At 44.9% G+C, this 14,275-nt stretch overlaps 1 protein-coding gene across 1 annotated transcript in view; it reads right to left on the bottom strand.

Annotated features, from left to right (window-relative positions):
* Positions 1-7,054: 7,054 nt before the first annotated feature.
* runx3 (RUNX family transcription factor 3) overlaps positions 7,055-14,275 on the bottom strand; it is a 49,419-nt gene continuing 42,198 nt past the window's right edge. The window contains exon 8 of the mRNA XM_076749169.1: positions 7,055-10,265. Within this exon, the coding sequence (XP_076605284.1) occupies positions 9,784-10,265 (482 nt within the window). The 3' untranslated portion in view covers positions 7,055-9,783. The remainder of the gene's footprint in view (positions 10,266-14,275) is intronic.

Genomic DNA, 14,275 nt, shown 5'->3' with positions numbered 1-14,275 from the left:
TATCTCAGAGCTGGAGGACAGCTCTAGACTGGCTCTCTCATTGGCTGGCTGCTCTCTGATCTGCCAACCAAGCAGGAAACAACAGAAGGCCAGAACAATGAGCTGGCTGCACATCAGTAGGGCTCGCTTGGGCCTCTCCCAGACGCTACGTCTTATTTCCTTTTTGATTACTCACGCCTGCCTGATGAGCGGCACACTCACACTCCTCTCTGTCTGCCTGCCTGCCTGTGAGAGAAATCACAAAGAAAAGACTTTTTGTAGGAGACTGGTTTTGATTTGGAGGCTGGAATGCCTTTGCGATAATGTCGCAAGATTTTTTGGCAGGGGTGTGATGTGTGTGAGACAAAAGGAGAAAGCTCTTTTCGGGGGGGTTATGATGTATGTACGCTCATGATTCAGACACATCCAGGTATCAGAGACCACATTTTTGAATATTGTAGGGCTGTGTTGATGTGCTTTTCTCTGCTGATTTATGTCAGTTTCCACTGATGGCCTTCCAGGATTTGCCCATAAACAGCCTTTAAACGGAGGAATAGTAGTGTTGGCACTAAAGTCCAAACTGTATTGCCACCCAAGCATGCAGATCGCCTGCTGTGGGCTGGGTCCCCTTTGCCTGGCCCTTACTGACTCCCACCACTGCTTGTTACCCCCCCTCACAGCCAGGCCGGAGGTAGGAAATCAAACCAATTACGGTTGTATTTAAAGAAAATTGGAGCAGGGCCGGAAAAGTGGTTGCATTTCCAAAAACCACAAAAAGAAAACTGCAGGGCCACTCTTTGGCAAAATACAGGGTAACTGTGGAGTCGAATGGCATTTCTCAGAAAGCACAAGGAGAAATCTTTTGTTTGATTCAGCGTACGAACAATAAATATCTTTTTTTTCCTAAACAACCCATCTTGAGACAATTGTATACCAACTAAATGTCCACCAAAAAGTTTTCCCTTCATTTCCCTCAATAATCTGTCTCTATGTCTGTCTCAGTGAGAGAGATTGATGGTTTTCGGTCCCTGGTGAACCTGTTTGATGGATGGTTTTTAAGGACCGGCTGTGTTTATGTTCAGGTCTGCCGTGCCCTGCTGCGAGCGGCCTGCCAGAAGGCCGCACCTCATAATGTGGCTGAATACACCAAGACGTCCCACAGCCCAAATCCTCCTTGGCTCGCTGCGCTGCTGCAGCCCCTGCTGAGGTACCATATAGGGCCTCACATAAAGCACAAACACCTGTAGGCTTCAAGCTGAGGGAGGATGAACTGTTTGTAAGCATGTGTACGAGCCTTCAGCCAAAGTGTGTCACAGTCTGAGAACCATCTTTACAGCCAAAAAGCTTGTATGGGATCAGTGTTGTAATTGCCACCCCCTGATCTGATGCTTTCTCTCTGATCCTCCTCCTCGCTGTCATCTCTCAGGGAAACCCCCCTCATTACCAGGCCCTGAATGTAAATGCCTCATTTTCCATCCCCCCACAGGCCCTCTTTGTTCCACGGGCCATTTGGCTGTTATATTTCGGCACTTAAAAGCAATTATTCCTGAATATGAACGCTCCATAACAGACGTCTCCAGACTCTCTAAAGATACATTTTTTTTTCCTTCATCTTCCTCTCTGCCTCATGGGCAAAAACAAAAGGAGGAGAAACCAAGGTGTCTGATGTCTGCGTCTAGATCAACACACATACAACATTGATGTCTGCGTGGATGTCGGCAAATTCACAAACTGTACACACTCACACTCGACGACATGCCTTTGTCCGTGCAGGTGCAATAACACACACTCAAACTGTTTACCTCACACGCACACACCATAAAGAGTGTAAGATGATCTCCCATTAAGGATGAAAACAAACCAGTGAGTGGGAGGTGTCCCCCGAGGAAGTCCACAGTCGCTATAGTGGAACTGTGGAACCATGGGAACTGGTTAGCAGGGGCCTGCGGGGCAGTACGGCCAGACACGGGGGTGTGCAATACTGCCACGCACACACACTGCAGACAGGAGACACAAACACCAAAGCGATGGCTTATAGTCACCTCACCTGTCTAACAATAACAATAGCTGTCATTTTATTGAGTGTCAGCCGCAGCTTGATGTGTTCAGACTCTGCTTTGATTGGCTTGATGTTTACGATCAGTCTGCCAAAATAGCGGCAACAATAAAAGGCTGGCTGTTTGGGGAAAGAGCGATGATATAAGAAAGATGACGACAGACATTTTTTATGTGAGGCTCTTGTGTTTAGTGACACTTGAGAGGATGAGGGGGAAATATGTTTTTAATGTTGACGCTCTGTCTAACAGTTTATGGGTTAGAGGGGGCTGTAGGTCTGTGGTGCTTCAGCGGTTTTCACTGATTTCTTTACAGCCACATAAGCCCCGTCTGGTGAAAGGATATTAGTCATCGAGATTGGTGCAGAGTCTCCGAACGCCATTTACTTGTAGACAGAGCAATAAACAACTGAAGGCATACATTTCTCTGACTTTGCTGCTTCCACAGTAGAAAGTGGGAACAAGAAAAGAAGGGACGACGTAAGCTTTTAATGGTCACTCATGTTCCCACGTGATCCAAAACAGACTTGAGCAATCATCCTCGTTTTACTCACTACTTGCGTACATGGATGAAAAAATAATGGCGACAGAAAGATAGAAAGTGTGTGTGTGAACCACCAATTTAGTGTGTTCCCCTGCTTGAGCAGGAAGTGAACAGAAACCTGGTCCACAGGGATCTCTCGTTCCCCTTCTTGCCTTCTTACCCGCCCCCCAGTCAGGACCCCACCGTGAAGGGGGAAAGCCTGGCAGAGCGCTACAGTGTGTGGTGTTTGTGCTCTGTGTGTGTGTGTGTGTGTGTGTGTGTGTGTGTGTGTGTGTTAATTTCCTGTTTTATAGAGGAAGCAGTGTTTGCGTGTACAGATCGTTCAGATTTTCTCTGTGAGAAAAAAAGGACAGAAAAAAAAAAAAACGATTGTGTCAATTCTCATGAATCTGTATGGGAAACAACTAGCATTGTTTCTGGGAAGCTGCCCCACTCTCAGTAAAAACACATCTTGCTCCACTTGGAGACTGCAAATACAACGTCGAACTAAAACTCTGAAGATGTCATTTCATCAATCTAGAAAATAAAAGATCCTCAAACAGTACAAGCTATTATCCACTAATATCATATGCTCCCCTTTAACTAACTAATCAAATTAAGGCCAGATTGGTTAGACACAGAAAGCTGTGGTCATCATGCAATGACAAGAATTTAAATCCAAGCCATTAGGGCATCTAAATGAAAGTTAGCTGCTGTGGTCTTCACCAGAATACCCTCTAACCATGGTCTGGGCCACAGGTCCTCCATGCAGTAGTCTGCAGGGTTTTCTACATATAAGTGTGCAAAGGTCCTCTTCTGGTTTTGACTCATTTACATGTCTTGGTTTCCAATGACGAGACCAGTGGGGAAGGATGACTCAGTGCTCAGCACAGAGCCTTGCCTTTTACTTATCAGCCCTATGAGGAAGCATCTTCGTATGACTTCTGACTTGTTAATTCCTTGAATCGCAGCTGCTGCAAGAATGAAAATTCTATAAACTTAAAATAGCTTTCCAAAATATATAGCAAAATAAGAAATGATGATGAATGAAGAATCAGTTTCTTTGAGGAATGTTTTTGAACACATTTCTCATACATTTTGTAAATTTGTTATATTATCTAGTTTTTTTTTGTTGTTGTTGCTGTTGGGGGGGGGGGGGGGGCATTTCCGCTTTATCATGATGGTGACAGCTGCAAAAGAGAGAGTAACAGCAGTGGATGACATGCAGCAAAGGGCCCAGGCTGGAGCTGAACCTGCATCTCTGCAGAAAGGACCCGGCCTTCATACTGCAAATGGTGCTCAATGAGCTGCCAGGGCACCCGAACACATCTTATATGTTGATGCTAACTGGTAGATTTACCTTACAGAAAGACATGTGTTGAAATGGGTAAAGGTGCATTAGAAATAAGTGTAAACATCTCACATCCTTGTCTGACCTTTTCGCTTTTTTCAAAGAAATCAACATTCAATGTAAACTTAATATTCAGGCTGCGATGAACAACTATTTTCATGTTTCATGTATTCTTATTTTCATGGTTTCATCTGCAGACTATTTTGTTGTTTATTTGATTCACTCTTTCATCTCTAAAATCTCGAAAAAAAATCACAATTTCCTAGCATGTTAAACTTGCTTGCTTTGTCCAACCAACAGTCCAAAACAAAGATATTCAGTTGCAGATTTATTTTCTGTTCATCCACTAATCAATTAAATCAACTCTATTCATCATAAAGTGATGTATCTTTCAGCGCTGCTGAGAAGAAAAAAACACTCTAAAGGTCCTGTTTTTCCGTCGTTCTCAGATCATCTGATCTTCATATCTTCACTCTCTCACACACAATGGCGACCTTCAGTTTATGGCTCTCTAGATCGACATGATAGTGAGACTGTTTCTGCAAGAGCCTTGTGCAAGCTTTCAGTGATCCTCTGGGTCTGAACGGGAACCGAGTCCTGGCCCTATGGAGAGGTGCTCCACTGTGGGAACCGGGAGCTGCGTGGCGTTTTGCAACACAGAAGGGTCTCTGTAGACCCAGCATTGATGAGAAACTACCTTCAATGGGATCCCTCTGAACTAGGAGCCCCCTCTCTTCATCTCTCCTCCCTGTCAGTGAGGCAGCACTGGTCCATCAGTGTGAGAACGGTTGCATCACAGCTCTCGCGGTTTCTTAGCCCCTGGCCCCTGTGTTTCTCGGTCAATCTGTGGGAACCCTGATCTTGGACGACAGCCTCTGTTCCCACCACCAGTCTGGTTAGAAAATAGACTTCTGGTCATGTACCAGGCACCCAAACCGAGCCAGTTCTAGCCCGCTCCTTCTCACGGGTCTGGGGGAGCAGAGGTCAGCGGCTGCAGAGGGGGCCCTAATGGCTTTCTTATGCAGGTACCGCAGAAGCAACACGGGATACTGCGCTCATGAGAAATGAGAGGGTTTTAACGATTCTGAGCTCTGTCCAAAACACTCCCTCTCTCTTTTTCTCTTTTCTTCTGTCTCTCGTATCTCTCCCTCTGTCTGCCTCTCATTTAAATGTATAAATAGCGCTTTAATCGTTCTCATCTTTCTGATTAAGTGAAGATAAAGTTTTGCGAGGGACAAGGCTGGCTTCTGCGCCGTTCCCCAGAACAACTGATTGACTTGACGAGCTGTTTTTCCCTCAATGATTCTCATTGTTTCAGTTTTTTCTGTGACGTTCACAACCATGCCTCCAGTCTCTCTCTATGTTTCATCCACTTAAAATGCAATTTTCTCTGTCGCCCTATAAACCAATTCATCATGCCTTTTGACTGCAATTACATCCAGACGAGCGGCCTCGTCCAGGAAAACGTTACCCCTCTTTCCTGCAGTTACAATTACAACAGGGAGGAGATAAAAAAAAAAAAAAAAAAAAAAAAGCAGCTCAGCTCATGTACATCCATGACAAAGACAGAGCCAGATGAGAGCTCCTCTGCTCCCCACATGTGGACGAGAGGTCTCACAGAGTGTGTGAAGACAGCTGGAAAATCCCCCTGAGCTCGGCTTAATTGAAAGCTTATCATCTTCTCTTTGTGCTTCCTGCGCGTCGCACAGAGCCACTCCGAGAGGAGACCTGGAGGAGACGGTGCAGATCTGTCACACACTCACACTGTGAAGTGGAGCTCTGGCTGTCTGGGTGGAGGTTGGTGTGAGATCTGTCAGCAGGGGATTGCGTGTGTGCGTGTGCGTGTGTGTATGTGTGGAAATGCTTTGAGCGCACAGTTAATTGAATACAGTGTGTATCAAGGCTGCGTGTGTGCGTCCTGAGGCTTTGTTGCTGTGCCAACACTGCCCCCATAGAAGGCCTGACGCAGACACACACGAGGGATAGAACCGAATGAGAAGAAAGGATAAAAGAGACGAGGAGGAGAGATACAGCAGAGTGTAAACAAGGAAAATAAAAGAATCTGAGGGAGAAAAACAAAGCGTTTAGAGGCGAGCGCCCTTTCATGGCGCATCAGCAGGTGGCATTAGTTTGAGAGTGAGGAATTGTGGGTATTGTGTTTCAGGTTAACCACATGAGACTTCTGAAATCAGACCACCCCATAAGGTTGCATCTCGACTGTTTAATCTCGTGGCTCGGCTTCAAATGGGCCAAACAGATGCCATCAGCGCCGCATAAATTAACAACCACGCAGCCGGTAAGAAAGACGGCCGACATTCCAAACTTCTCCTGTATTGTTTTTAACAAGTGACAACTTGCCGACGTGCGCTAACATGGAGGCTGCCAGGGCGGTGTTGGATTCCTGAGCTGCGCTTTATTTACGCTCTGGGTACCAGCGTGTTGACAGCTGAGGCATTTTCAAACCCAGGAGAGGTGTGGGGTAATTGGCAGTGAGAGTCTCACTAATGGAGGAGAAGAGGATAATTACTGAAGGAGGTTATTGGGAAGGAGCTACCAATGAAGTGCAGGGTTAGGAGATGGGGGCAGAGGCATGGATGGTATTTACTGTATGAGGCTGAGGAAGAAGACGGGGAGAATTTGTTGGATCAGAATGTGCTGGCATGAGATCGGGTCCCATGAACGTTTTTTTTTTTTTTTTTATTTCTGCCCTGCGCATTCGTCAGCTGGCATGATGGCGTCTTGGTTTGTAGAGGTGAAATATACCCCGTGCCTCCATGTTTAACGTATTCACTGTCAAATCCTCTCCCCTGTTGAACTTTAAAAGACTTCATAATCCAGACTTTAAAGCATTGAGTTTCAAAATTAGAGAGCTCTTATGGTATGCAGTTGTTTTTATAGTGAAGTGAATAATGCAGAAGAATGTGGCCATAAATGCTGAACCTAGATCTAATGTGTGTGTGATTTTCCTCAAGAGAGAAGGTGGTACCATTAAGCTGAAGGAAAAATGATGTGTTCTCATGACACTCTCCCGGAGTTCCTTTTAATTTTCTTTAAGAGTATTTTTTAATGAAATAAACAGCAGCTGGGAAGACAAAAGTGAGACATGTTTTTTAATTAAAATGATTAAAAACTACATTATCCGCAAACTTTACAAGCACTCAATATGGAAGAATGAACGATATCATTACATACATAGATGAGATTCTTAAATTAACATATCAGTTTCAGATGTACATGCTTTGAGCGTAGAGAGAAATGAAAGGAGCAAGATGAATTAACATTTTGGTATATGAAAAGGAAAATGGGCATCTTGTAAAAAGAAAAAAAAAACATTGTGCTCTTAAATCCAATATACAATAAAATACAACTCACTTGTACACTTTGGCTTCCTAGTTTTGCATAAAGAATGACATTAGAGATCAAGACATGATTCATTTGCCACACATCTTTCCCATCATGAACACCCTGACAGTATTACAGGCAGTTGTGAAGATCTTTGGTTTTTTTGAAGGAACCACACAAATATAAGTACACATGTGGTCTCTCTAGCTGCATGATTTTTTGCCCATAATAAAGTAAGGTCCTCTACTGTATGAAGGCTCCAGAGGAGAGAGCAGGGAAACATGCTTTTCCTCTAAATCAAAGGGAGACAGGAATGAGACATCGCTGCTGATTGTTAAAAAAGAGGAATAAGGCAGAGGGTCTTTCTGTCAGATTTTCAAATCACCTTGTATGACTTTACCTGAGCTGCAAATGCAAGCCTTTTTTGGATCACTATTTGAAATTGAATCTCACTTTTATAGCAAACTAAGACCCATCTTTCAGAGTCATGGATGCGTTCTTCTCTTGGAAGACTTTTCTAGTAGATATAAGATACCTGATACCTGCTGTAAATACCTTCACATAGCTCCTACCCAGATGATCTGTGCAGGTGTATGAATTATTGGCAGAGCCATGAGCCCCTGGCACTCATGATTCGTGAATTAGACCAGAAAAGACTGAGTCGGGACCATAAAGGCTTCAAAGCACTTGCTGATTATACAGAACAAAGGGACCTGTGCACAACAAGGGAAGGGCATTTTTTTTTTTTTTGCTTAACTGCCCTTGGTGTTGGTAAGAAGATACCACTCTGACCCCACCTCCTCCTCCTATCCCTTCATCCTCACACTCTTCCTCCTCCAGGGATAGAGGGATCACACATGTAACTGCAGGGTAAAGGCCCTCCGGACAGGGGGAATGTGCACACACACCTGTGGTGCAGGAATGTGTGTGTGTGTGTGTGTCTGATCATGAGTTGTTAAAAGGACACTTTAAGTGTGTTCAGCAAATATATGTAAAGGAATATTTAATATTTAGTTAGGCAGAGTTTCAGCTATTTCTAATTACATAACCAAAAAAGAGAAATGAAAGTTCAAACATAGTGCAAAAATTAAGCAAATGGCTTATTTAGCGCAGGAAGGCAATTTGGAAATTGTTCAAAAGATTATGGCTCTAGATACACCATCTCACTAACAGAATCTGTTGGGCGTGGTTCGTAAGGAATAAAAGTATTTAGTGCATCAAAGCTACATTTGAAGACAAAATAATTACATTAAAGGTTTTGTTTTTCATAATTTAGTAGCAATATATTACACAAATTCCAAATTTATACTTAACAACAAAATATGGCATATATACTGTATATATATAAAAAAAAAAAAAGGAAAGGTAGAGAGAAATGCTTAAGGATTTTAGGGGTACGCGCACATTTCCTCACAATTTGGCTCAAATAAATATCAAAAGTAAACCGTGTCATCCAGTTCAAAAATATCAGACGAGGACTTTTTTTTTCTTTTCTTTTTTTTTTTTCAGAAAAGGGCTTGAATCAGAAATCTAAGGAAACAGTAAAGAGTAGAGACAACAGGACTTAAATATTACTGCCGGAAAAGAAACCAATAAACACCTCTCTGTCTCTTACATTCTTCAAAATATCAGCCTTTGTCCTGTTGAAACTGAATACACTGATGACACAGCAGAGGATTCATTTCTTAAACATGTGAGTCCTGACAGATAATGCGCTTTCCTCTCAGCGATTGTGTTGAAATCCACTGCATACCGTAGCACCAAAGGCTAATGAGTCCGTTTGGATAATAAATTAGGCAATAAGGTACTGCATAAGTACTGTGAGCACATGTCTCAGCCCTGGATGCAACTGAAGATGTCTTCACAACTGACACGACATGTGTTTGTTTGTTTGTTTGTTTGTTTTTTTTTGCAATATTCAGATTTGTACAGAACTTAAAGCTTAGAAGGACCGATTGCTACAGCAGTGCAGCCGTGCCTTGGAAGGATGTCGGAGTCACTCTGGGAGCAAACATCCGGTCCGGACTGCTTTCCTCCACCGATCAAGTGAGTTGGATCAGTCTGAACAGTCTTTTTGATGAATGTCCACTATGGTTTTTCAGTCCATCAGCCGTCCTGATAGGTCACACCACCACTGTCTCTTGTCTTTTGTCTTTGTACCTGTTTACACCAGACAAGTCAACCTGAAAGGTCACTATGGCTTCTCTGGTTTCACCCTCACGTCTATTTACAGCTGAACATCATCTCGATTTTTATGGCTTTTCTAGTCCTTTAAGAGTACATGTTTTAGCACAGTGCAGGAGTTTACTCAAAATTTACAAAATACATGGAAGTCTTGAGAGAGTTGGTAAAACGCAGGAAGTCTTTAAAAGCGAGTGCTGGAGAAATAAAAGACAAACATGCAGCATTTCTCTTTTTTTTGTTTGTTTTTTTCTTTCAGTGTTCATCTTTTTTTTGTTTTGTTTTGTTTTGTTCATCATCCTCTTGACTTTTCCTCCCTCACTTCTCCCTCTGATTGTCTAGCTGTCTGTCAGTCAGTAAGGCCTCCAGACGGATTCATCCAAACGGCCCGAGGCGCTCATGGCAGTGGGGGAGTTGCTGTGGCTGCCGTCGGCCTCCACGCCCTCGCTCTGGGTGTTCAGGCCCGGGTTCATCAGGCTGTTGGTCCCTCCGGTTCCCGTGGCCCCCGAGCATGACAGCAGGCGGGTTGGAGAGCGCTCGCCCCCGGTGTTCCCCGGTGCCACCATGGAGAACTGATAGGATCCAGAGCCTGTGCCGTAATACAGGTAGGAGTTGGACTGGAAGTTCTGGGTTTGGTTGTTTGAGTAGGGGGGCGGCAGGTAGGTGTGGTATCTAGAAGAGGCTGACATGCTGAGGCCGCTGATGCCGGTGCTGGAGGTGTTGGCGGAGTAGGGGAAGGCCCCGGGGTAGTGCATGCGGGGGTCCGAGAAGCGAGGGTCAGTCAGCGGTGACAGAGACGGGAAGGTGGTCCTCTGCTGGAAGATATCTGTAGTCCCTGTTGGCAGAAACAAAAGGAAAAAGTCAACACAAATTCAGCCGTGAATGAAAACTGCTGCCGTGATTATGAAACGAGGGGCTCGGAGAATTCTCATTTTCTATTATTCTAAAAACGACCCTCATCTCCAGGCCGGCAAACTTCCCCAAACCCCAAATTCTGAGCTCAGATTTCTTGTGATATGCCTGTCCATGGAAATGTTTGCTGAAAGTAATGAGCTGAGACATTTTTTTGCTTAATAACAGTCATCAAACACTGACAGCACATCATCCCACAGCCCCGTGCACAAGACTGAAGTTATGAAAGGGCCCCCTTGCCACAGCCCTCCTACCACTCCTTCAAAAGGAGAGAAACGTACAGTATTCTGTCTTACTCTGAGCAATGAAAAGAGGCATTGTCAATTCTGAAGGATGCTTTGTATAAACACAGACGGCTTGTTGCGCTCATATGCAGCTCGTCATAAATCAGACTAAGGCGACAGAGGCAGACAGTCACAATCAGAGACAGACAGAGACGGAAAAAGAAAGGAAAGCGGGAAGGAAGGAAGAGAAACAGAGAAAAAAGTGTGTGAATATCCGCTGAACTAATGTGTATCACAGTCCAGGACCTGTCAGAGTTAATGCTAAGTGTAATCTCACAGGTAATGGAGCGCTGTGAACCCAGCTGTTAGGACTTCAATTTCACTGCACACTTCCTAATTCATTCAGCTGACAAAAGGGAAATAAAAATATTGCTCAAAGGTTTGACTTGGCCGTTTGGTTCTCGGAGATTTGGGGCCACTACTGTCACCAGGTTAGTTCCTTAAGTCAAACACCATATTGCCCCTCGCACCAAACTGAGGAATACTATTGGCTGGCTTTGCATCCTGAGCATCAGATATGAACCATTCACAGTTCTGCAGTCATGTTGGACTTCTGAACGCTGCCTGCCACCTTGGGTTTGGGCAGTATGTTCTGAGGCTATGCTTTGTAAACCTCTGTTGTATTTAGCCACTGATTTCTCAAGTCAGTTTGTAGTTTTTACGTTTCTTCCTCTAAAGCAGGTTAAACACACACTGGCATCGTAGCTGCTTATTTATTTAAGCACTGCATAATAATTCTCATTTTGAGACTTGCGTGGCAAGTTAAGCATGTCAAGTCTTAACTGTTTTGTAGCTGAGCATTATGACACTCGGATACTTTAAAGAAGGTAAGGTGGCCAGCAGCCAGGCCGAAATAGTCTGGGCCTGTGAACGCCCTTCATGTGGTTGTACGCCACAACAACTAGAGAAAGTTCCTCATACCTGATGTCGACGTACAGTACCCTTTGTCCACACCTGCTGCTCGAACACACACTTGCACACTCACACACACCTCAGTCCATGGTTATTTGTTTGTTCGCAAGTGGCTTTCATGGGTCCAATGTGCCCACATGACTGCAAGTGTAAAATGTGGATTTTGATGGCAGAGAAAAGAGAGCTTGTATTTGTGAAATAGCAAGCGATTGCACGCCACAGCCCTGAGGGGGGAGAATGCCAAACTTGCGTGCCACAGTCTCGTTGAAATGTCTTTTCCCTATGTCTGGAGAACTGGGTCCATTTTCAGCTACAAAAAAAATCTGTTCCTTTGCAATTTCCATGGCCCCTGCAAAACTCTCTTTTTTTCTTTTTCTTTTTTTTTTTTCTCAACAACACATTTCTGCAGTTGAATTTCCTCTTCTTTTTGGGATGAGGGAGTTTGGTGGTGGTGGGGGGGCTGTTTCTTTTTCCAGAGTCTACCAGGCACCGGAGTCGGGCTGCATATCTGATTTCACGCGAGGAAAATCCAAGCCTTCAGCTGCTGTTGATTCGGGTGAAGTGGAGTCGGCCCACTAATTCCTACCGGACTCCCAAAAAGCCCTCTCTCTCTCTCTCTCTCTCTCTCTCTCTCTCTCTCTCTCTCCGTCTGTCTGTCCCTTCATCTCTCTGTCTGTGCTAAATTTAGGCTTCAGGGTGAAGCTGGGGAGGGGATGTGTGGCGTGGGGGCTTGATGGCAGCCCACCCCGCACATGATCTCCTTTTAATTGGAGTTGGTGGAAACGTGTTGGCTAAACTGCGGTGGGGATCGACTCCTGTGTTCTGTCAGGGGAAACTGGACTCGACACTTATCACAACACCTTAATGGGCTTGTGCAGTATCAAGCTCTTGGCTCTGAGCCAGGAGGCGCCTGCTACCACCTTTAACTCTCTGCAGCACAGTAGCTCCCTCTGGAGGAGAGGGCTGAACAAACTGCTTTGTAATTGAGAAGCAAAGTTTTGCAGTCTGCTTTTTCTCCATCTTAACCATGTTGCATACCTTACTGTATCCCCACCCTCCCCCACCCAGTATAAATACAGGCTACGCTGTTGTGGCTGTGGTAACCGTGGTGTATCTTTGGCAGAGAGGGTCTTCCTAACTGAGCCTAGTAGTAGCTGCCTGTAACCTCTGCGGCCCAAAACCACACATGATCTCCATTAGGCTCATCTGAAACGTGTTGACTAAATTGCAGGGACAGGAGAGGGGATGGACCCCAGAGGGCTAGCTGGCACAGTCTGCTGTCTGTGATGTTCCCAGTCTATGAAGCGGGTAGCTGGGAATCAGGGCTTTTATAGAGAACATAGTGTTCCAGCCCTCTCTTTTCCTCCTCTAGCTTTGAAGCATAGCGCCACGCACTTATTTAATTCTGCAACACCAGGGTGGAGTCCTCCTCCTTTCTGCTTAGCTCAAGAAGTCCACTAGTCCACAGTGAAGCGTGTAACCCAGATATGACAGGAGGTTTGCCTCATTTGCATACGGGAGAAACTGATTTTGGTTGTTAACATAAGGGCAAGTTTGAGGCAGTCGTGTCTGTGTGTGTAATTGTGCGCAGGGCCATGTGTGCGTATGCGTATGTGTCCGCATGTGGTGGCTGGCGATGAGAGGATGCAAATCCAGGCGCTCACCTGTGAAATGTTTACTCAGGCTTGATGCAAACTGTGACGGCCAGCGCCCTGGGAATGGTGTCTCAGGCAAATAAGTGGAGGGAAGGAAAAGGGAGAGAGAAAACCCCAGACTCGTGCTGCTACGCATAAAGGAACAGTGTGCCGTGTTTTGAGACTGTTTTCTCATCTCCTCCCTCGTGTCATCCCTCAAGAAACATTGCTTGTCCTTCCAGAGGCAAAGAGCGTGTCTTTGATTTCCTGACTGGTTGTAACAATAGATGCTGTGATAACCCAGAACAGGGTGATGATGACAGAGCAGCACAATGCCAGGGCAGAGCTGCTGCTGCTGCGTGGGCCAAAGAATAGGAGACCCAAATGAACACAAATGATCTCCAGGTGTTTTTTTAAGCGGCAAGGCTCTGGGGCCGGAGCATCATGTCGAATGCAAATTATAATCACCTCTGTACTGTGGCACCGCGGCCGACAGGCCCAAAGCCTCATCCATGTTAGACACTTCATCATGTGAGCACAGAGGATTTTTGCATGTCCCCAACTTGTGAAATGCAATACAAGCAATGGTAAAGGAAAGGAGATTTTCCTAATGCATCAACAAACAAGGTGGCATGATTAATATGTTTGTTTGTTAAGTAAATCCTTTTCTATGAGAGACATGATACTTCCTTTTAAAGCCGCTGTTGTGATGTGTGTTTTGCTGACCCTAGACGATGTATACTGTTATTGTAAGGATAAAAGTATATAAATACAAGTAGCATCATAGTGTATCACTCACTTTGTTTTCTTTACTGTCTGGATGTCCTGGCATTTCAAACATATGCCTGATTGTCTCGCTCTGCAGTCGATCCCTGCCTTGAAAATGCCTTGCACAGTAACTTATGTAAATATGTAATTCCCCGGTCTCAACACTCTGCTTCAGGCATTGTGTTATGTCTGCATTAAAAAAAAGTCTCTTTATTCTTTCTTCTGTGTGTGTGTCTGAATACGTGTCCTCATCACAGTGTGAGTGGATGACTCAGCACGTCTGGTGTGGTGTGGTGGTTTCTGGGTAGGGGGTGGAGAGGAGACTGAGGGGGCTG

The sequence above is a fragment of the Chaetodon auriga genome, chromosome 14 (assembly GCF_051107435.1).
Source record: "Chaetodon auriga isolate fChaAug3 chromosome 14, fChaAug3.hap1, whole genome shotgun sequence".
In the NCBI taxonomy this organism is placed as follows: domain Eukaryota; kingdom Metazoa; phylum Chordata; class Actinopteri; order Chaetodontiformes; family Chaetodontidae; genus Chaetodon; species Chaetodon auriga.
This window is presented reverse-complemented; position numbering and strand designations above follow the sequence as displayed.